This window comes from Oreochromis aureus, linkage group 16 (genome assembly GCF_013358895.1).
Source record: "Oreochromis aureus strain Israel breed Guangdong linkage group 16, ZZ_aureus, whole genome shotgun sequence".
NCBI lineage: Eukaryota > Metazoa > Chordata > Actinopteri > Cichliformes > Cichlidae > Oreochromis > Oreochromis aureus.
In genome coordinates this window covers 12,639,422-12,662,409 of record NC_052957.1, presented here as the reverse complement: position 1 = coordinate 12,662,409, position 22,988 = coordinate 12,639,422, and the positions used below count along the sequence as shown (strand labels likewise).

The 22,988-nt window shown below is 39.3% G+C and overlaps 1 protein-coding gene across 4 annotated transcripts; it reads right to left on the bottom strand.

Moving 5' to 3' along the window:
- Positions 1-697: 697 nt before the first annotated feature.
- slc12a8 (solute carrier family 12 member 8) lies at positions 698-21,795 on the bottom strand. Of its 4 annotated transcripts, XM_039600503.1 has the most exons (15): positions 21,239-21,400; positions 20,746-20,883; positions 19,713-19,853; positions 19,448-19,594; positions 17,386-17,577; positions 17,010-17,241; positions 11,386-11,499; positions 11,102-11,189; positions 8,912-8,999; positions 7,779-7,925; positions 5,364-6,021; positions 5,168-5,265; positions 4,950-5,067; positions 3,396-3,456; positions 698-3,122 (listed from the first exon to the last, which is right to left on the bottom strand). In XM_039600503.1, the coding sequence occupies exons 2-15, from the start codon at positions 20,758-20,760 to the stop codon at positions 2,951-2,953; spliced, it is 2,271 nt and encodes a 756-aa protein (XP_039456437.1). In that variant the 5' UTR covers positions 20,761-20,883; positions 21,239-21,400; the 3' UTR covers positions 698-2,950. The 4 variants fall into 4 exon arrangements, with proteins under 4 accessions (XP_039456437.1, XP_039456436.1, XP_039456438.1 ...); XM_039600502.1 differs by lacking the exons at positions 20,746-20,883; positions 21,239-21,400 and adding an exon at positions 21,720-21,795; XM_039600504.1 differs by lacking the exons at positions 20,746-20,883; positions 21,239-21,400 and adding an exon at positions 21,408-21,684.
- Positions 21,796-22,988: the final 1,193 nt, after the last annotated feature.

Sequence of the window (22,988 nt, the reverse complement as noted above, 5' to 3'; positions counted from 1 at the left end):
GGTGTCGGAAGCTTTGCCCATAAATATTTTCCTTTTCAAGCCACAGAAGTTTTTAAGAGCTGTTAGTAACTCACATCACCGAATAATCCCTCTATTCCGAGTGTTACGGTAGCCTATCATTACCTGCTGATAATAACCTGTAATCACAGGCTATAGTTGTAAAAATCACTTGTTGTTATATAGAGTCTTAACCACAAAGATACCCATCTCTCTTTCTACTTTTTAAAATATTATTTTATTGTTTATTTGTTCGTATCTTGAGATTTATTTCCCCACAGAACTTTGCTTTTCATCATTCAAAACCCTCATATGTTGGTTTTCCATTTGGGAATGAAGTAAAAAGTTTTTTTTCCTTTTCTGTTAGTGCAATCACGTCACAGCAGGTTTTTAAAAAGTGATAAAATCATGTGGAATTCTCTCAGTCAGGTCTGCTGCAAGGATCCTTGGTCTTCACATTTACTGCTTAGTTACTCTTTTGTGACTCAGACTGTATGTTTGTAGTCATTGTCAAGCTGCAGAATGAGCTTGTATATACATATCCACAGCACATTCCACTTATCCAGACATTAAAATATTTCTATTTCAGGTGGAGCCAGACTGAACTACCAGGCAGATGTTCGTGTGCTCTGGTTGGGATCAAAAGAACATCTGGGGGAATTAGGGTTCGTGTTATGGGTAGAATAACAGATAACAAACATTATTTATAGCACATTTTATCCCAAGGAAAACTAAATTTGCTGTAATTAATATGTACTATTCTGCAGTTCATTTGTTCATTTTTTTAGGCTATTAAGCAACAAAAAAAAAGAGAGAAACATGCATAAATTTGTCTTGACACATAACTGATTGTAAACATAATCAGCCTCTCAAACCAGTGCTGTGCAACACACATTGTTGGAACTTTTGCTTCAGTGACTTTGGTGGTTGGTGCAAACAAAGCAAGCAAATGAAAGATTGGTGAAAGTGCATTAAATTACAAACCACATTATTATTATTTTTTCATCTTCTGCAGACATTTTGCTCTAATCTCATTCCTGCATGACACAAAGCCCAAACATCCTGTAGGTCCAAAAGTGAGTAGAATTTAGTCCTGTCTCCATCGTGTATTTAATTCCCACTGCTCACATTTCAAGGCATTGTGTCTCAACTGAAAGTCACATACTAACTTTTCCAACCACACAGGGTTTCTTCTTAGTCACTGCAAAGGCACAAAGCACACCAACCCTTCTACAGCTCTGCCCAGTGATAAGAAAATAAGTAATCAGTAGGTTTACAGACTTGTGTGCCTACTGGCGGGCTGTTGCTTTCACAGAAACAGGATAAGAGGAAGTGGTTTTCACAGCTTTGCTCGAACACTGACTCTTGAACTCTGTGATACTTGCAGATCATACTTGTAACTGAAAACCACCCCCCAAAAAAACATTTAGCATGCATTTAATTCACACCAAGTAGTGTCTTCAAATATTTTTTTTTTTTTTTTTTTTTAACCAGGAGAGCTGTTAAAGTGCTTTACACACATGGGAAAAAAACTCATTATTTGATACTTTCAGATATGCTATGAACACATTATACAGACTTTGAATTCAAGTATTTTTAGGCCCATTGTCACAGGTGTATAACACCAAGCACCTATCCATGCAGTCTACCTTTGAAAAACATTTTTTCAAAAAACTGATTCTAAAGAGCTCACTGAATTTGAGTATGGTAGCGTAATAGATATCACTATAACAACAAGTACTTTTTAAAATGTCTAAATGGTATTATTGCAAAGGAGAAGCATTTAGGAGCCGAAACAATTCAAGTACAAAGTGGTAGACCATGCAAGGTAGTAGCAGGGTTACTGCGTTCTGAGGTGTGAAGTGCCTGAAAGTCACCAACGCCTTACAGACTCAGTGACTGCAGAGCTCCAGACTTCCTACGGCATTAACATCAGCACAAAAACTGTGCACCGAGAGCTTCGTGGCATGGGTTACTAAGGCCGAGCAAGATCCTGTAGGTATAATGTGTAAGTGGTCCAGTACTTTTGTCCAGATAGAATACATTAAAACAAAGTTTTTGCTTCTGATTTCGCTTTTTGATTATTATGTGCAAATAGATATGGAGACGCAAATCCCATTTGTGGTTGCGCCAGGTAGAGCATCCAGCGTAAAGCTCTCAAATCAAAACACGTGGAGCTAATCACTGTGCCAATCCCTTATGAGAAGGGAGCAGCTGAAATTAGCTTTAGGTTTGATTGGAAATAGATCGGCATTTATAGAAGACTTTTGCAGTTTTACAGCCCACACAGCGCCTTGTTCTATGTGTGCAGCAACATAGAGATATTCTATCAATGAGGTGTAGTTAGTGTAAAGTACTTTGCTGTGCTCTGCTGGGTTAGCAGCGTCAGAGCTCGTGACAACAACAGACTGGATAAAGTGATTGTGGATTATCAATCATCCTCACCAACCTCTGGACCACTAACTGGACAGGTTAGTGGGGCAGAGGTTAGTTTTTCATTATTATTATTATTGCAACTGCTGTGACAAAAAAATCCCATATATAAGATAAAGTATTTGTCATCTATAAACTATACACTATGTTTTAAAAGTTTTGTATCTTAAAAGGCCATTTTAGAGTAATGGAATGGCAAAAAAAAACAGTTGAAAATTAAAGAGTTAAAAGTTGAAGTTTATATTAAGAGAAAATAATAAATCTCTGCATTTGTCTGTTTGCATGAAAACTTGCACATTTTAGCTATCGCCTGTCTCTGATGTATCTTATTCTTCCACATAACCTTTGTGCAAAGCTTTGATTTCCTTGAACCACCACAGGAAAACAATTCGAGCCACTGAGATTCTTAACATGTGAGCAGTATTCTGCCCGTAGTGCAACATGAGACACCGTTTGAGGCAGAAAATGTGGTATTCAGGCTGTCAGCTGCGACGCATAACTGAGGCAGTGTTTAATTCAGTCAGTGAAATGGTGGTTGGACCATATTGTCGGCCCTGATGAACGACGATTGATGATAGCGGTGACGAGAGGCAAAGTCAGCGTTTTCCTCCGTCAGCTGCTTGGTTTTCAGCCCCAGAGTCCCAGACAAAGAGGGCGTCACTACGATCTCATCCCTGGGTGATCCTTTTCTCCTGAAAGACAAGAATACACAGAGAAATCCATTTCAGGTGTAACAATGTAGAAAATAATCAAAAACTGAAATCAACACCATTTACAGTTTCAAACTTATGAGGTTTGGGATTTCATTGTGATTTTATAATAAAAGCAATGCTGGATTATGATTCAGAAATAGAAATAACTCTTAGCAAATTAAACTCACATATAAAACTCAAATTGACTTCTTCATTATTTAATAGACATCAATGATGCAAGATTTTTCAGTGCAAAAATAAAATCATAAATACCTGCAAATGCTACTCAGTGTCGATTTGAACCACGTGAAAAAGCTGAACTGAGCTGCAATTCCTGCAAATAAATCAAAATCCAGATCGTTATGTTTCTGCCAGGAAGAAACACATAATTTTCTGCTGTAATAATTTTGCATTCAATGTTACTAAAATTTCACACTTTTTTCTGCTGTGAGTGTCTGAAGCTCTACCACCACACAGGAGGTCGGAACTGCACTGTGACATTGGCAACATTTCCATTTGTGGAACAAATGTCTGACACTTAACTTGACCTGACACTTGTTTGACGCTCGTGTTCAAAAATGTCGTGAGTCAGACGGCTGAGGCACGTACTGATGTGGTGAGTTTATTGCACAGATGCAGGGTGTCACATCCAGCTATTCAAGAAATCCTAAGCCACAACAGCTGCCAGGCAAAGAGGCTGCAAGTGAACCTCCCAGCCGACTATGCTACTGGGTCACGTAACGACATATGCTATGGTAACCAAATCTAAATCCGTAAATGTGAGATTGCAGTTTAGGAAGGAACACTTTTTAATCAGAGTATAGCATCAAGTCTGCTAAACTTCTGGAATATTGATCTGGTCAGTTAAGAAGCAGAGGGGGTTGTTAACCAGTTTCAGCTGCTTTGGTGTTAATGAAATTAAAAGGAGGAGCACTAGAGGTTATTTTTCCCACATGTTTTGAATTTGTCACCACTGACAGCATGAGCTGATACTGGAGAGATTGCCCAGTCCAGCTCCTCCAGGATCGCAAGAGGGCTCACTGTGTCTCCCAGCACAGTCCCAAGAGCATGAAGGAGATTTCAGAAGACAGGCAGTTACTCTAGGAGAGCTGGACAGGGCTGTAGAAGATCCTTAACCAATCAGTAGGACTGGTATGTTTCTTTGTGCAAGGAGGACCGAGATGAGCACTGCCAGAGCCCTACAAAATGACCTCCAGCAGGCCATTATTGTGAATGTCTCTGACCAAACAATCAGAAAGAGACCTTATGAGGGTGGCCTAAGGGGCCGACATCATCTAGTGTACCCTGTCCTCAGTGTCTGGCACTCTGGAGACCAATTCAGAACCACCAGTCGAGCCCTGTGTTTTTCATAGTGAGAGCAAATTCTGCCTGCGCACATGTGACAGACGTGAAAGACTCTGCAGAAGTTGTGGAGAACATTATGTTTGCCTGTAGCATCATTTAGCCTGAGGGGTTGGATGGTGGGTCAGTGATAGTCTAGGGAAGTATGTCCCTGGAGGAACATACAAATGTCTACATGCTAGCATTGTCACCCCAACTGCCATTAGGTATCAAGATTAAATCCTGTTTTTTCCACTTTGGTGTCTTTTGTTCTTTTTGTGCTTTGTTTTCCTCATACGACTTATTATGCTTGTATTCATATTCGTTTTTAAATAATACAATAATTTATAACTTTAGTCTATGAAGCGCTCAAAAAAGCACTTTAATCTCTGAAGTTTCAAGATCAGGTACAAAGATTAAGTGGAGATGAATTTATCCTGAATCCACTTAGTTCTTCTAAAAAGAAAATATACATGTGGAAATCACCTCTTGGTAGTCCAGGACTTGTTTTCCCGATGTAGAAGAAGAGCAGCAAGGCAAATGTTATGTTTGTTAAGGCGTAAACCCACTGAATAACAAACATAATCAATATGGAGCTCAATGCCTGAAAGACAACAAAGGATATGTTCACATTAATCCAAAAATATCAAGAAAGTCATGAGAACAAAATCAAAATATTGTACAGCAAATGATGTCTGACATACCCCAATGAGAGCGATCCAGCGGTTACAAAACTTTGCATAGAAGGAATTGTGCTTGGGTTGGATTTCAAAGCTTTGGTGTTCTGCTTTACCTCCAGTGCCTGAAAGATTTAAGAAAGGGTCAAACAGGTACAGATAGCTTCTATGATACAGTATATACCTTAATCTATTTTAATGTTTGATAGGTAAATCTGATCACCTGTGCTGTAATTGTGAGTCTCAGCAGGCAAATCCTGCTCAACGTGACCAACATTTGTATAGCCTGTGATTTGAGGCTCCTCTCCAGCCTTGAGCTCTCCTCCTCCACCTGGCCCCTGGTCTTCCTCTTCTAGTGAAGCAGAACTTGTCCCCTCTTCTTTCTCTTCTGAGGAAACACTGATGTTCGAGTCCAAACCAAAGCTGTCCATTAGCTTCTGCTTAGCAGTAGCCTTTCTGCTCTTGGATGTGTTGTTCATCTCTTGCATGCAGGTCTTCTCAGCTCCAGAGTCCACATTTGACACAGGTGGAAATATCTGGTCCATGTCCCTAGTGAACTCCAGCAGAGTGCCTTTACTCTGCAGACTCCCACCATCACTTCCATAGTTTGGAAGATTGGCTTGAATCAGTGACGTGCTGCTGTGCCTGGTGGACCTGCGCTGGTTTCTTTTGCCCAATAAGGCGGTGTCCCTCTTATCTTTATTCTGAAGGTGGGAGATCATGGCCACGCTGAAGTAGGAGTAGTCGACAAAGCTGTAGGTGAGCATGAAGTTGATGGTGACGATGGGCGCCAGTATGTTAACTTGGCCGATGAAAATGAAGGCCATCGTCACCAGGCTCGTCAGAAAGATAGCCGCCACCGGGGTCTTGTTTGGGCCTTTCTGTCAGGGAGAAAAGGTCACACAATATTAGCGATTCCTGTTACTATGTATCAAATACACATATTGTGTGCCTCTAAACCAACACATTTTGTGTAACAAAGAAGAATGTCTTATTCTTCCTGGGATTTTGTACATTTGCCACAGCTAACCCTTTGCCAAGTAAAATGGATGTTCGTTTTGAGCAAAGGGGGGAAACACCAATCCAGAAGAACAGAGACACAATGAAAATGAACATAAAGCTGAATCTGAGTTAAATAAAACCCCGATGAGTGATCTTTTCCTGCTGTTGTCCACTGAGTTTTCAAAAGTTCCTGTTCAGTGTTTGATTTACCAACAAGTAACAATCAGACAATTACTTATTCATGTTGCTGACAAATGTAAGCTTTATAGCTTGAAAAATGTGGGTCGTATTGAGTAAATAAAAAAATAAAAAATCCATTACACAAAATCTTCCTATGACTTCATCTGGACTTCTTCTGGCCAGTCTGACATGAGATAGCTGTGACACCCATGAGAGAGCTATTCCGACTTTTAGAAAGGTTCTGGTGCTATTTTTCCATGAGTATGCCTACATTACATTTAATTAAATCAAACACATACAGCATAAATAAAGAATATGTTTGTGTTTACAACTTAAATAGTGTTCAGCATTCAAAGTTAAATGAATGGAATAAAACAATGCCCCCAACAATAATCGCTTTTCTCAAAATGGAAAAATGGCTTTAACATGTGGTTTGTTAACTAGTTTGCTTTTATTTCCCAGGTCCTATCTCACTGTTTAAGGAGCACTGCTGTGTGCTGGAGGGCCTCCAGAGCATACAGCGGAGCAGGGCCCTGCCCGTCTCCCTTCCTGCGTTTGTTCTGGGGCTTTGATTTGGGCCAAGATGTCTAGGGCCTCATTCCAACCTGCTGAGAGAGGTCAGATACAGCTGCCATCCAGAGAAGTCTGAGGAAAACTGGGGTGGAAGAGGTCAGGTTGTTAACGTGACTATGTGTGCATGTGTTTTGCAGCAATGTGTCGTAACTCTTTGCTGCAATAAAGTCAGTCCGCTCACTTCTGTGCAGTGCTTGCTCTATAATTAGGCAGACCTGTGACCGTGTCCTTCTGAATCCATACACCACAGCCCCCTTTAGAGCCAGACTAAGCACACTTATTAATTTACAATGTATGCGTGTGTTACTTTGGGCAATCAGAGAAACCAACTTCAATCCCAAACTCTATACAACTTGTATTTGATCCACTGAATAATACAGTAAGCATGCAGTTACAGAGTACTGCAGTCAAAATGCAATATGTTATAGTTGAGTTATAGGGGAATTTCACTGAGTCAAACTTATTCACAGTCATTTTGTGTCTACATGTAGTGTGAAGATATACAGAATGATGATGCACTGTCTCATTTTAATTCAGTCTGCAGATATCTGTTTTAATCAACTAGCACCCTGAAATTAATCTCTGACTAGTTATGCTGACTTCAAGCTACTCTCAAGTTTATCCTCCCTCACAATATGCACACAGACACTGAAAATAAAGACTCATAAATCATCCTTTAATAATGAGTCTTTTTGGTGATTCTTGTTTCATTCCAAATAAGGCAAACATCAGTTTTAGTCGTCATAGTATTGGATGTTATTCTGCATGTAAGTGAATTTGGCAGCTGATGAATACACCTCAGTAATATCAATTGACATCAAAGAAACTCTAGCTAATAGTTTTCAGTTCACACATTCCTCCCTTCATGGCTCTATCCACCCACCCCTCTTCCCAGAAAGGCCAGACAGGGAATGACCCTCTCCTGGGCGATGCACTGAAGGATCCTGGGTGCTCCATACAGGCCGCCCATGCAGGAAGCCAGGGAGGAGATGTAGAGGCCCAGCAGAAAGAGGAAACCCACCAAGGAGACCTGGAGGAAGAAGGAAAACAAACAGAGGGTGAAAAAGGATGGGGTGGGGATGAGAGCTCACAACAGCTACGCCCAATCCAGTTCCGCTACAGCCAGCCCCTTATAAAAACAATGAGAAATCACCACTGATGGGCAAGTCAAGGACTTGGTCAAAGCAACATCTAATGGTTGTATTTTATTAAAACGTCTAACTCATGTGCGATCATTTTATAATGATTTTAAGAATTTTTACCATTTTGCAGTAATGCTATGCTGAATGTATGCTACACCTAGAGACAAATGGTCAGTTTATTTGTTTGGAGCTGGGCAACACTTTCTGAAGACAATTTATGCATTGATTCTCATTCCCCGTCCTCAAAACAAAACACTGTATATGACAGATTTGTTAGAAGTGCACAGTGCACAAGGCATTAAAGGCCCATTAGCTGTATAGTGGAGGCTTTGGCGAAACACATGTTATTGCAACAGGGAAGACTTTGCTTTTTTTAGCCAGACAATGCCAAACCACCAACTGCACATATGAAGGCGGCATGGCTCTGTGGAAAAAGAGGTGCTAAACAGGGGGATCTGCATGCCCAACATATTCCTATACTGAAAAACCTGAAATATTAAGCTGCACATTTTCTACATTAAGCAAAAATAAGACTATAAATCTTTCAGCACTATAGCAAGTGGTCCTCCCAGTTCTGAAACACTTATGGTTGATAGACTAGACGACACAGTGGTAATCCTCCCCCAACTTTTGAAAATTATTGCTGCCACCCCCCAAAAAAATCTCCACTTCTAAGTCTAAAATTGATAATTATTTCCACATTTAAATATAATATGAATATAATGTTGCTATACAGTTGCTATATATAGTCAGAACACAAACTAACCACGCCACTAACATAGTGAGCCACCATGGGAAGTCCCCTTACCTCTTCCCTTTTGTTGGAAGGCCCCCCCCCTCACAAAGCCGAATGGAAACACAGAGAGGAGTTTACCTTTTCAGCTATCAAGAAGTCATAGCGTAGAGCTTCTCTGGTGCAGATGGCCCCCAGGAGAAAGACAAAGACCAGATACAGGAACCACCTGTGGGTCACCAAAAGTACAGCACAGAATTACTAACAAATGTTTCTTTCTGCTTGTTAATAGGAGAATTGAGTCACGACAAGTGAATGTCTGATAGCGATGTGTTTTTAGAGTGGGTTACTTTTGTTTTCCAGTGAATGAAAAAGAAAAACCCACTCAGTGTACTGAGAAAACCAAAAAATCACAATAGAGTAAACCTCTAAATCATATAGCTTTTTCCTGTACTTTCTATAAACCTTCCTATATTAGTTTAAGTACTGCGTACTGTGGTGTGTAAATTTTTCTATTGTGGTTTTGTATTTAATTATACAGTGCAATTAAAGAGCATTTCTAATCCCTTCCTGAGTTGTTTTTTTCCCCCCATTTGTCAAACCTCACTGTTTCAGATCATCAAACAAGTTTTAATATTAGAAAAAGATAATCCAAGTAAATACAAATTGCAGTTTTTAAATAATGATTTCATTTATTAAGAGGAAAAAGTGAGCCAAACCTACCTGGCTGTGTGTGCAAAAAATAATTATCCCCCCTCTTAAATCATGAATTACCTGTGCTTAACCACATTTTTTGGAAAGTTGAGATCAATTTCATTTGACAGAATGATTTAGATTAAAAGACCTCAAAAAGCAGCACATCATGTCAAAAGCTAAAGAAACTGAAGAACACATAGAGAAACAAAGTCAGCGACATCTGTTCATCCAGAAAGAGTTACAAAGCCATTTTCTAAGACTGTCTGTGGTTCTCCGGTGAACCACAGAGAGAGCCGTTATCCACAACTGTAGAAAACTGAGAACAGTGGTGAACCTTCCCAGAAGAGGCGGACCTACTACAATTACTCTGAGATCTCATCAACGACTCATAGAGGTGGTCATAAAACAACCCAGAACACCATCTAAAAAAACTTCAGGCCTCACTTGCCTCAGTTATGGTCAGTGTTTATGATTCAACAATAAGAAAACACTGCTGACCAAATAGAACACAAAGGCTTGTCTCACATTTGCCAAAAAATCATGATCCCCAAGACTCTGGAGAAAATTTTCTGTGGAGTGATGAAACAAAGGTATAATATTTTGGAAGGTTTGAGTCGCCTTTCCCATGACCAACAGCCAGACACGGTGGTGGTAGTGTGATGGTCTGAGGCTGCTTTGTTGTTTCAGGACCTGGACGACTTCTGTAGTTCAGCGGTCCCCAACCCTTTTGCATTTATGCCCGATATTTTCACGGACCGGCAATAAGGTGTCGCGGATAAATACAACAAAATAAAACTAGTGCCGGTACCGAAAAAAAGAAGATTTATTCATAACACACGTGAAAAGACCCAGGAAAACCGAGTTAATGATAAAAACGATAACAAAATAACGCTGAAAACCGATAAAAACCCTGAAAACCATACATTTCACACCTGAGCCTCAACTCTCGCGGCCCGGTACCAAACGACTCACGGACCGGTACCGGTCCGAGGCCCGGGGGTTGGGGACCGCTGCTGTAGTTCATCATTCCATGAATTGTGCTCTCTACCAGAAAATCCTGAAGGAGAATGTCCGGCCATCAGTTCGTGCACTAAAGCTCACACGCACTTGTGTTAGGCAGCAGGACAAAACACACCGGCAAGTCCACCTTCTTAATGTCTCACAAGACAAAAATGAAAGTTGTGGAAAGGTCTTCCCAAAGTTCTGACTTATATCCAATTGAAATGCTTTGACATGACCTTATACATCCATCTGTACCCAAAAACCCTCCAATGTTGTTGAATCACAGCAGTTCTGCAAAAAAGAGTGGGACAAAATTCTTCCACAGTGATATCAAAGACTCACTGCCAGTTATCACAAATGCTTGATTGCAGTTATTGCAACTAAGGATGACACAACCAACTATTAGGTTTAGGGGGAAATTACTTTTTCACACAGGGCAGGTAGGATTGAACTGCATTTATATTTACTCAGGTTATTTTTGCCCAATGTTAAAATTTGTTTGATGATCTGAAACATTTAAATGTGAATTTGATAGATATGCAACAAAACAAGAACTTGTGCAGAGGGTAAATACTGCTTGACAGCACTGTATAGATATGTGTATGTTTTAGTGGATTTGGGGTGTTGTCGTACGAGGTGAAGACAGCTGCTAGTGTTCCCACGGGGATGTTGTGCTCAGGTCGCTGAAGGTCTGAGCTCATGTTGAAGCCTGCCATAACCCCTACAACACACACAAAGATGTGCAAACCACAAAATGTACACAAGGTGCTTGTCAATGCAAACTTTATTTTTATATTGCATATGAAGCAAAGAATGATAAGCAGGATTTGAATGTTTGCATGCTTTTCCTATTCTTGGATTTTCTTTTTTTTTGTGAAATACAGACATCTAAAAGAAGTTGTTGAGGATCTACTCACCTGTAGCAGCAGGGAAGAAAACCCCAAATACTGTAAAGAAGTTTTCTCCAGTGGTATAATCTGGCATAGTGTTGCTGCTGAGCAGCCCAGCTGAATAACCAATGAAACCATGCTCTGAAAGTGGAGACAAACTCACATAAAGCTCATCAATACAGAAAGGCATGTGAGAATTACCAGCATTTCTTCACTGAGTAAACAGTTACGAACATTAAATGATGATGAAGGAAGAAGAAACTATGCAAACTCCATTAGCTAGAGGTATGAAAATTAGTTTCAGGTCTTTCTTTAGACATGAAAAGTCAGCTCTATGTTAGGCTTTTACTTATGTATCAATATTTTAGGCAACAAACACACAATCCCAGGCTGTAAATGACTCATAACAAGAATACTTAACTTTATATCTTATGTAACATTCATCTGTTTGAAATCAGTTCATGAAGGGACACATAACAGTTCCACCTGAGATAATGATGGTTATTTCTCTAATGCATAAGGGAATAAACTGGTTTAAAAAATAAAGAAGAAGAAACATTTGCTTCTTTAACATGGGCTTATTAATAGATTTTGTGTTTAAGGAATAATTATAATAATGAGTTTCTATTTCTCACTTCCTATTAATACAATCCAACAAAAATGTTGCAGTCTAGTCCAATCTTAAAATGTTTTTAGCTGCTACATAGGGCCAGCAGTTACTTTATGATTTTAAAACACATCACTCTCACGAATTGATTAATAATGTGTTCTTAGATTAATAAGCAGTCACCATATCTGGCCTTTTCCTGACTTTTTAAGCTACACTTTGTGCAGAAAATTAGATCAACCGTATAAGAAATCACAGCACACAGAAAGGAAAAACATACAGCACTATATACCAGGTGTTTGAACAGTACAGCATTACATCTGCATAGTCATTAGAGCCCTCCATAATTCAACAACATCTGCATCATAGTTAGAAATATAACACCAAGTAAATAAATGCTGCAAAGTCTATTTCAGTCAAAATAAATGGCAACAACAACAACCGGTGACACCTTTCAAATCTACAGTCTAAAGACATGACAGGATGACTCTAGGTCAGGTCAGTTTGCTGAATGTGTGAAGGGGGCCATTTAAACTACACAGTCTGAAGGACCCGCCTATGTTACAAAACCGGACATTTCCCCCTTGGTTATCTTGTGATGGGAAAGAATGTGTTCTCTCAGATTAATGACATGTTTATCCAAAAGGAAGTTACCACCCTTTTCAGAAGCTCAGCAGCTTCCAAGTTTGGGAGAAAGAATGAATGTGAGCAAGAGAGGGAGACAGAGAGCGGGAGGAAAGAGCGAGAAAGGGAGAGACACATGGCGAGGGAGAGAGAGAGAGAGAGAGAGAGAGAATGCTCATTTTTTTTCCTTTTGTTTTACAAAAGGCCAAAAGAAAAGGCCTGGATACACTCTCTGTTCCAGCTTTGTATGATGCGTTTAATGAGGTCAAAAAAGCTCAAACTCCTGTTCACTTTGTGACCCACTAGGATCGCCCTCTATCCAAACAATCATGATCTAACAAATCCAGGGCAGCCAGTGTCAAACGGCATCATGAGCACCCCACCCATATTACAACATCATAGTCCAACATCCAAGTGGGCTCAACTCTGCCAGCTCTCACGGCTAAGCCCTCCAAGTACTTATTTTGGAGCATTCACATATTCATTACACTTTAATATAAAATCCTTATATGTACTACATTCACTGCAAATTGTCCCCTCATTTTCTCTAGGAATAATAACAATGATAGGCTGGCAAAGATTTGTGTTGGGCCCTGTTGCAAACTACACCTCGTTTTAAAAACAAGGTGTACAGCATCCTAATACTTCACACAAGATCCAGAAACCCCGTTTAAGCCATTGTGTATTACTTTCATTGCATTGGCAGTGTGTTTGAGATCATTGTCAAGTTGAAAAATGAAGTTGCCAAGCAGAAGCTTTACAGAAGGTGGATCAAAATCTGATGGTACTTTTCTGCATTCGTTAATTATGCATCTACAAGATCCTGAACACCACTACCTGAAATAAAGACCCAAACTATGACAGAGCCTCCTCTGTGTTTTACAGATGGCTGTAGACACTTACTGTTGTTCATCTCTCCTGACCTCCTCCATACATGCCGATAATGATTTCAACCAAAAATTTCAAATTTGGATTCAGGTTTCACACATAAATCCAGTTCTTGTGCAATTTTGCATACTTTAGCCTTTCTTCCCTGTTTCTTTTCTTTAAAAAAAATGAGTTCTTGACAGCTGCCCTTCCACTGAAACCATTTCCTACGAGGTCCATGTTAAATCATTCTTCTGAAAATGGTCAGGTACAAGGACTGGACTAAATATGAGTGAAAAGCAATGAAATGTCTGAAGACCAACTCTAAAGGTCCTTTAGAAAACCTGGAGAACTATTTCTCAAGACCATCCACCTATTTATCCGTAAGAGTCGACTCAAGACTTTTGCATTGTAAAACCATTATTAAAATGGGTATGAAGAAAACTTTGACCATAGATATCCACAATTTATAATATTATACCCAGGACCTTCCCCAGTTTCCAAATAAGTAATCAAATTACCATAATTAACTGACAAACTTGATTGCTTGCTTTATGTGGGGCCTTCTTTATGAAGTTTGCAGCGTGCAAGAAGCAACCATTATTACCCCTAATATTTATTCATCAAAGAATCCAATCTAAGTGCTTCCTATATAATACTGAATCAGAAGGTAACTCCCACTAGGCTGATGATCCTTTTCAATACACAGCTAGAAGACTTGTACTGACACGTCTTCAGTTTGATCCATGAGATTTTGTAGAGATGTAGAGCTTTGTAAGCCTACTTACTATGTTTCCAGCTCAAGCTAAGGCAAGAATGTCTTCATTCTAGTTTACTTATTCTGTATTGAGCAAGTTTACAAGCAGAGTGGGGCTCCATTCTGAGTTAACCATGCCTCTGAATGTGTAGTCAGATTACATGAACATCTGAGGCCTCTCCCTCAGTCTGAATGACCTCTTACACTCCCACACTAACTTACATAAATTGCCGAGCATGGTGCATAGGCCAGGCTGTGAGTTTACAGAGGTGGAGCAGGTCCTGCTGGGATAATCGAGAACTATATATTATAGTAAGGATCACAGGGAGAGATGATGTGGCGGTCTCTGGAGTAGCAGCAGGCTTCAGATCTCAGTTCCGGCTCTCTCTCTTTGTCATTTTCCAAAAATGTGGGTGAGTCTGGTTAACACCCTAAACCCCAGACCCAAGGAGTACATTATGGCTTCCTTTTCTGTGGGGAATAGACTTCAAGTATAAGGACAGGGTGAGGCGTGTCAGAGTGTAATTCAACGATGCACCACAATCAGAAGGGTTTGTGGTTAAACTGTTTGGTTGCAGAGACAATACATGGGCGGCATTACTGTCAGAATAATTTACTGTGCTTACAGACTTGTGAACTATTCAGGACTGTGTTACATGCTGCAGTTATGCAACACTTTAATTTTAACTCCAACTCTTACAGTGCTGCAAAAAGGACTTGCTGCAATCCACTTCTTTGACATCTTAGTGAACGGGAAAACCAGGTTTGTGAGTCAAGAGTTCATATACATAGATACTTAAATAGATAGAAACACTCCTAAATTCATCTTAATGATTATCAACGATTAACATGGGATGGTCAAAGCCAGCACCTGATATCTGTGATTTTTGTTGCTAGGGATAAAAGTTAAGTGAAACATTACAGGGGCAAAACATTATAATTAAAAGCAACTATGATGATTTTCTGCTGATTTACAATCAGTGAACTCTAAACTGAGCCTTTCTGATTATGACAGAGGTGGAAAATACTGATTTCAGTGTTTACAATGGCAATATCTGCCAAACATACTGGCAATCATGTCTATAGAAAGTGAAATTTTGATGGAATATGTGGTTAACCAGACATGCCTAAGCCGTGATAGAGATATACAATGGCGTGTGAAAATTGGGGACATGTTATCAAACTATGACCACATGCTTTTGGCGGTGGCTCCTTTCCTCCAGGATGTGTCTCAGTGTTCAGTGAGTTCATGCTAATCTGGGCCGTTTCAGCAAGCATGGAGACCTGCTGGTCCTCTGCCAACCATTAGGTCACCAAAACACACACAGAGCTGCTCTTAATTGGAAAAATCTGGAGTGGTCATTATGGCTGGTTGTACAGATCTCAAGGGCTGAAAACTGGTCTCTACCAAGTGTGCTTTAAACAAGACTGGGAGTTGGGAGGTGTAGAGCAGTAGGCAGTCTGGTTTTAATTTCACCTGAAGTAGTCGAGCTAAATCCAACAAAAACTAACAAGACAGGTAAGGTAATCTCTCTGTTTTTTTTTTTTTAAAGTTACTATAGATATGAATGTTTTATCATGTGTGTGAGAACTCTTGGGTCTTGTGTGAAATGTGTTGTTCACAGACTGATTTGACTCCTGGAACACTTTTTTCTTCCTACTCGGCAGGAAGTTGATAATCAGTGAGAACAGGAAATGTGGGGAAGGACTTCCTGGAGGTCAACAAAAGAATACCCCCTCCACCGCACCCAAAAAATACTCACAATAATAATAAAATAAAATAAAATAAAATAATTTTCAAACTTAAAATCTCAAAATACAACAGAAGGAAAAAAAAACATTACACATTAACTAATCGCTAAAGTGTGAAAGAAATAAACAGGTTATTCGACAGAGGAATGTCAGTAGTATTCTGAGTAAAATAAGTGATACTGCAGCTACACCTACTGACTAAAACAGGTCACAACAGGTTCCCACACTCCTTCCATCACACTGCCTCTTTGGAAGCCCCCCCCCCCCCCCCCAGTTTAATAGTGAGTTAAGGAGAATGAGATATAACAAAAACAAATACAGCATAATAAAGTCTTGGTATTTATAACTGGAAAGCTTTATACAAAACACCAGTGTTCCCTGCAACATGAGCCAGGCTTCTCTTTATATTCTACTAGAGATCTGATACTCAAACACTCAAAGAGTCAAAGACAGCTTCAGGATGTTTTGTGTACTGATGCTCTTTAAACCTTTAAAGCCTGAATCATCACATAATTGCCAGAAATTTCTGAATTTATTTAGCTATTTAACAAATTTCTTTAAAAATAATTAATTAAATTTTAATTTCCATATATGACTTTTAGTCTGTATTGTATTTCCTGCATCTGGCATTTTTTCAAATTGCTTAAAAATGTATTGTGCAATTTATTTAGGTGTTTTTCAGGGGGAAAATGACACTGATGATGTAAGAGTCTCAAAAACTCACAAAAAATTGTATGTTTCAAATATGATACACAAGGTGTGTTAATTAACAGGAAACAATACTTAAAAGCCATGTTGGATTCTTACAGAAATTAGGAGTCAAATTAAAGACTCCACTACATCTACTTCTGACCAGCAGCCATCCTAGCCTCCTAATTTTCACACAAATCTTCCTAATGCATGAAAAAAATGTAACTAAAACTGTGACTGTCTCTCTCGTCTTCGATACAGTAACTGATTGTTGATTTTTTTTTGTTTCTCGTTTTCATCGTGTTCATAGTGACGGTTGTTCTGTTGAAAATGTGTCTCTGTCCCCAGCCTTACCTGGGTCAAGGTGTGTGAATGTGCCAATGACAAAGTCCAGGGTAGAGATGGCCAGAACAGCCAGGAGGAGCAGCTGAAGTCTGACAATCCACTTGACACCAGCCAAGTTGATTCCAAGCAGGGCTAGCAGCACTGCTGCTGACATGCAGCGCACCGCCCACTGAGTCTGAAGACCCAGCAGATCTGCCACCGACTCGGAGAACCCTGTGATGTACATCGCCCCAGCGACGCACTGCAGAGTGGTAGAGAGCATTAACAGTGAGACGAGATAGAAGGAGGAAAATTCAGGTTGAGCATTCTATGATTTTCTTAAGGGATAAAATACTCCAAACAAACAACTTTAGCGGTGTTCAAATTAAAAACCTCTGTTACTCACCTGCCCAAACACATAAAGGAGGCCAACAGTGCCCCCGACCCTTCCCCCTAGGATGGTAGAGATCATGGAGTAGATTCCTCCACTCCCAACACCACAGTGTTCAGACACACCGATTCCCGACATAACTGTCACTAAAGCAACCAACACAACCATGGAGACGAGAACCATCCCAAGCAGCACTCCTGTGTTCCCCTGGATAATGTTAGGAAACAGTAAAGATCCAAAATACTGAGTGATCACTGCACAAACTACACCATAATACGCATCTGCAGTTGTGAACTGGATATATTTGGGCCAATATACCACCTGTATTGTACACATCTTCTGTACATGACATCCTGTTTTGTTTAGTTCTTTGTATTCAGTTCATTTAAATAATCCTGTCTTCACCTTTTTCTCCAATCTCTCACATCTTTTTAATCACTCCTCTTTTCTCCTCCTTGTATTTGTTTACAATTTTCTATCAACATACAGATGCTATACGGGTGTGGTGGACCAGCAGGTGAATTAGGACCATCGACACACTGACACTTTTTTTTATTTGCTCAGAAATTTCTGATAAGATGCGTCTCTCTCTGAAAGAGAAACCCTGTTTTCTACACAGCAAACTATATTTTAGCTGTCAAGCTAAGGCCAAACGGATGTAGCAATTACAATCACTGGGTCTCTTTGTAGCTGTATCCTGTGATGACACATGGCTATTACAGTGTTCTGGATCAATTGTCATGATGACACATACTTAACTATATGTGAAGCTAAAAACAGTGCTAAAAAATGTGGATAAGCTGAAAGCAGAAAGCCAAACATGAGGCTAAGCCATTATAAAGTATAAAAATGAAACCATACAAAATAAAATTTGGTGATTAGTGATTTCTTTTTGACTCTTTAGTCTGCTACTGCAGGGCTGTGAAAAGTATTTACCCTCTTCCTAGATGTCTTAGTGTTTTGCATATTTGTCACACTTAAATGTTCCACATAATCAGAGAAATTTTAATAATAGACAGCGGTAACCGGAGCATTATGCCATAATCTTTGCCATAATCTAAAGAAACTCAAGAACAGATGAGAAACCAAGTCACTGACATCTGTAAGTCTTATGGAGTGAATTTGGGATTCCAGTGGAACCACCGTCAAAGCAATTATCCATAAAGACAGATAATTTGGATATTTGGATCAGTGGTATACTGTGTCAGGAGGGGCCAGTTGACCACAATTAGTCTAAGAGAGCGTCGATTGACTCATCCAGGAGGTCACAAAAGAACCCAGAACAACATTTAAATAACTGCCTCACTTGCCTCTGTTAAGGTCAATAAGAAAAAACTGGGCAAAAATGGCATCCATGAAGAGTTCCAAGGAGAAAACCACAGCCGAGCAATAAAACCACAAAGGCTTGTCTCATGTTTGCCAGAAAAAATCTTGATGGAAAAATATTCTGTGGACTGATAAGAAAAAAGCGAACTTTTTGGAAGGTTTGAGTCCTGTTACATCTGATGTCAAACTAACACAGCATTTCATAAAAACAACCTCATACCAACAGTCAAACATAGTGGTGGTAGTGTGATTCATGCTTTAGCATGTCGGGTCATGCTTGAAAACATTCAGGGCGGCTGAACTAAAACAATTCTGCAAAGAAGACTGAGACAAAATTCCTCCATAGTGATGCCAAAGACTTATTGCCAGTTATCACAAATGCTTGATTGCAGTTCCTGCTACCAAGGATGGCACAACCAGTTATTAGGTTTAGGGGAAATTATCACAAAGAGCCAATGAGGAAAAAAAACCTTAAGAACTGCATTTATTTTCACCCAGGTAGTTTGTCTGAGCTGAAATATTTAAACATGACAAATATGCAAAAATAAGAAATCAGGAAGTGAAAAATCCTTTTTCACTGCAGTGTATCCACCATGCACGGTTACTACACTCATATTTAAAGCACCAATATGGCAGTTGCATTTAACAGAATTCAGCCTTTTAGCATTTTATTAGCGTGGGGAGAGTTTAAAGTGGATTAGCTGTTCAATTACCTACAATACACAAAGTGAAAGATAGTCTGTTTACTAACCACCAGGTAGCCAGTACGCAGGAACAGAACCACACCAAAGATGTTGATCATGCAGGTGGTGAAGACTCCATCCCAGGTGCCAAAAAGCACCGGCTCCCACACAAATACTTTGATCCTCCACCACGGCTGACTCAACTGCTGAAAACCCTAAACACAGAAATACAACTGTAGCAGCACTGGCTTATCTGAAGTCACTTTACTTTAACAACAGCCTGCAATGATCCTAAAAATTGTTTCATTTGAGCTGACACACTGAACATCTTGCCTTTGCATCTTCATGGAACAGATCTTGAACATGTGTGTTTGCTTTAGTGTCATCAGATTCTCCCTTCAACAGGCCTGTCTCAGCTCTTTCCTGCTCACAGGTGTACACCGTCCAACCGGCTGGCAGGGTTTCCATTGCAGCCTGGAGATTTACAGTGTTTATATTTACAGGCTGGATGTAAAACAACGAAATAAAATCTATATTTTAATATTGAAAAACTTTTATGATCACATACTATTAGAGTCACTCTAAAAGACATGTGTACCATAGTGTACCAAAATAATGGTCTTAGTGAGTTACTGGATGCTAGAGGTACAGTGCTTAACAAATGTATTACATCACCACCCAATGTAAGGTCTGTGCCCAATTTAACAATATTGGTAAGAACCAAAAATCAATTCCAATAATGGTTAACCCATCCGCACGCATAAGCTCTTTAATCAAAATGATATTTTTAAAGCTAAAATATCATTATAATGTTTTCCACGAGTTTTGAAATTTACAAATTTTCCAATTTACAGTTAATTCCCGGCACTCCTGAAAAAAAAAGGTTTAGAGGTTTAAAGTCGAGTATTTCAAATCTGGGGAAAAAAGTCAATACAGTTTGTTTTAAATAACAATATATTTTTAAATTTAAACACGTTTGTGAGAGATTTGTCAAATATTCTAATTTATATTTTAGAACATTTCTGTCTTAAACGTATATTTATAAGAAGTAACCCAAAATAGAAAATAACCCCCCCAAACATATTTTACATAATGATGTACTATCATGTATGATTTTTCCTCAGCAAATATCGAAAACTCTAGACTTAAAACTAGAAAAAGGAATAAGAGGATAAAACATGTATAATATCCCAATTAAAACATCTGATAAAAAAATTGATTTCCTTCTTACTTATTAGTCTAATACATTTCCGTTCAGAAACTACTGGGAAATTGAAATATCGCAGCATGTTACTTGGTAATTCTGGCATGCCGCATTCAAAACACTCATAATTGTGAAGATATGCAATCTATGATTGGAGCATACGGTTTTTCCTGCCATAGTAAACAGTACGGTAGCACAGGCATTTGTAGCGGTCGTCTTGGAAAGAATAGCACTGTTTATCCTGGTTAAACAGCAACAGGTGCAGCTTGAGGACACCCGGATGCAGCAGGGTGTGCTCCTCTGCGATGTGACAAACAATAAATAGTTGTTAGCATCACTGCTTTTACCTCAGAGGCTTCTGTTTCCAGATAAATAAACGAAGAATTATAACAAACATGTGAATTCATTGTTTCCTCGTTAGAAAACAAAATGTTGAAATGAATAATAATAGTTATTATTATGATTATGGAAAGACGGCATATCAGAAAGTGTAATCAATTTAAATGTTCAAAATAAGCTCCTGGTGATATACGCCATTATGAAAACCGAGGTGTGCTCTAGTCTTAAAATTGGCAGTTTTTTCAATAGAGTTTGGTGTGAGTGGCGGTCTTCTTTCAAACAGCTTCTTAGCTAGATTAACTCAGCGACACCTTACCTTTCACAATCTCATTTCATCCACTGCTTGCAATTTTTTAAAAATTAAAGAAAAAATAAATCCATTCCACTTTCCCAGTTTTCTTTAAATCCACTCAGTATGACAACGTGTTCGTCATATGGATACGTCAGCTGCCAGCAGGCAACTTAGGCATGCGGTTACTGCTCACCTTTCCGGGATGTGTTGGAGCATTTGCACAAGGATCTCGTGTTTGCTTTGGCAAGTCCTGCGGCAGGTAATGCTAGTAATGATTAGCTGAAAAATGCATCCACATGGATTTGATCCTTTTTGTGGAGTTATTTCCTGAAACACGTTTGAATTTCAGACTTTGGGGATGTTTTCTGAGTCTTATTCCAGTCAATAAGTTACCAATCAGATCAGAAAACACATCAGTCTAAACACATATTCAAAAATAAATAAATAACAGAAAACAAAACTTGGAAGAGTTTCCCTGTACAATAGCACAATGAAAATATTTTACATTTTCATGGTTTAAGATGATTATGCCAAGCATTGGTATGGCCACCTTTCATCACAGTCTGAACTCTCTTAGGCAAACTTTGTTGTAATTTCTTTTAGTAATCTTCAGGAATAGTTCTCCGGGATTCTTAAAGGACATTAAAAGCTCTTCTTTGGATGTTGGCTGCCTTTTGTTTTGCTCTCTCTGTGATCTGGGTTCTGGGGAGGCCGGTCCGATTTGTCATCCAGGTATTCTTTTACTGCATGAAGACTGTGTTTTGGATCATTGCCATGCTGAGAAATAAAGTCATTACCAAACAGCTGTTTCCCATTAAAGATCAAAATCCCCAACACTACTGGCTGAAATGCTGCCAGGGCAGAGCCTCCATTGCGTCTCATAGACGGCTATAGACACTGTTTTACCTCTCTCCTGACCATCTCTACACATACTGACAATGATTTGAACCAAAAATTTAATATTTGGGTTCATCACTACATCGCCCTTTCCCTCCAGTTTCCTCTTCCTTAAAAATGGCTTCCTGACAGCCACACTTCTTTTGAGACAATTTCTAATGAGGCCTCAGTGAACAACTGATATTCAACTGAAGGACCAGTAAATCTCTCAGATCCTGTGTCAGATCTTTTCTGGATCCCATATTTTAAGGAATAACATTTTTGGTGTTTTTTATGCCAGTCTGTGTTAGCTTTGGGATTTTTTGTAGATTCGGCTAAAGAAAAGGGAAGAAATGTGTTTCGGACAGACTGCTAATATTAAAGTGCCTAAAGATACAATTTAAACCCACTTCTTTGCTCAGTTTTCTGTTATATGTAGATACAACACTGGTTCATCCTTTGAGTTAGGTGCCTTTTTATGCTTAAATTGAGTATAAAAGTAGCCATGTCCAGAGAACTTTCAGAAAGTCTGGAGAACACCTGCTCAACACCACATTAAACATTACAAGAAAGACTGGCTAAATGGAAGCAAAATAAAGAAATGAGGGGTAGCTGAAGGTTTTTCCCACAGTACTGTATGCTAGCAGGAAAGCACAGGTGTATTTGATAGCTGCATTTCACTTGGGGGGAGGTCCTGTTGTTGTGCATGCTGGTTGACCTTCATGGTTTACTGGGCTGTGATAAAGGCTTACAGTGCTTGGACAAATAGTTTGTCAGAAAATTAAGACCGAACTATTCTGATATACGTTTTTCCATATTTTTCCACGATAAACATCAACAATTCTCCAATGTGAGAATTCTATGCTTTGCACTTTTATATCACTGTAAACTGAATATA

Bases quoted from the DNA above. Each gene is read 5' to 3' on its own strand.
- slc12a8 (XM_039600502.1), bottom strand. From the start codon at position 21,752: ATGCTTGGCATAATCATCTTAAACCATGAAAAT. The intron at 19,595-19,712 runs GCAAGATGTTCA...TTCTGTGTTTAG, and splicing joins TGTTCCATGAAGATGCAAAG to GGTTTTCAGCAGTTGAGTCA. The intron at 7,926-8,911 runs GTAAACTCCTCT...TTCTTCCTCCAG, and splicing joins ACTTCTTGATAGCTGAAAAG to GTCTCCTTGGTGGGTTTCCT.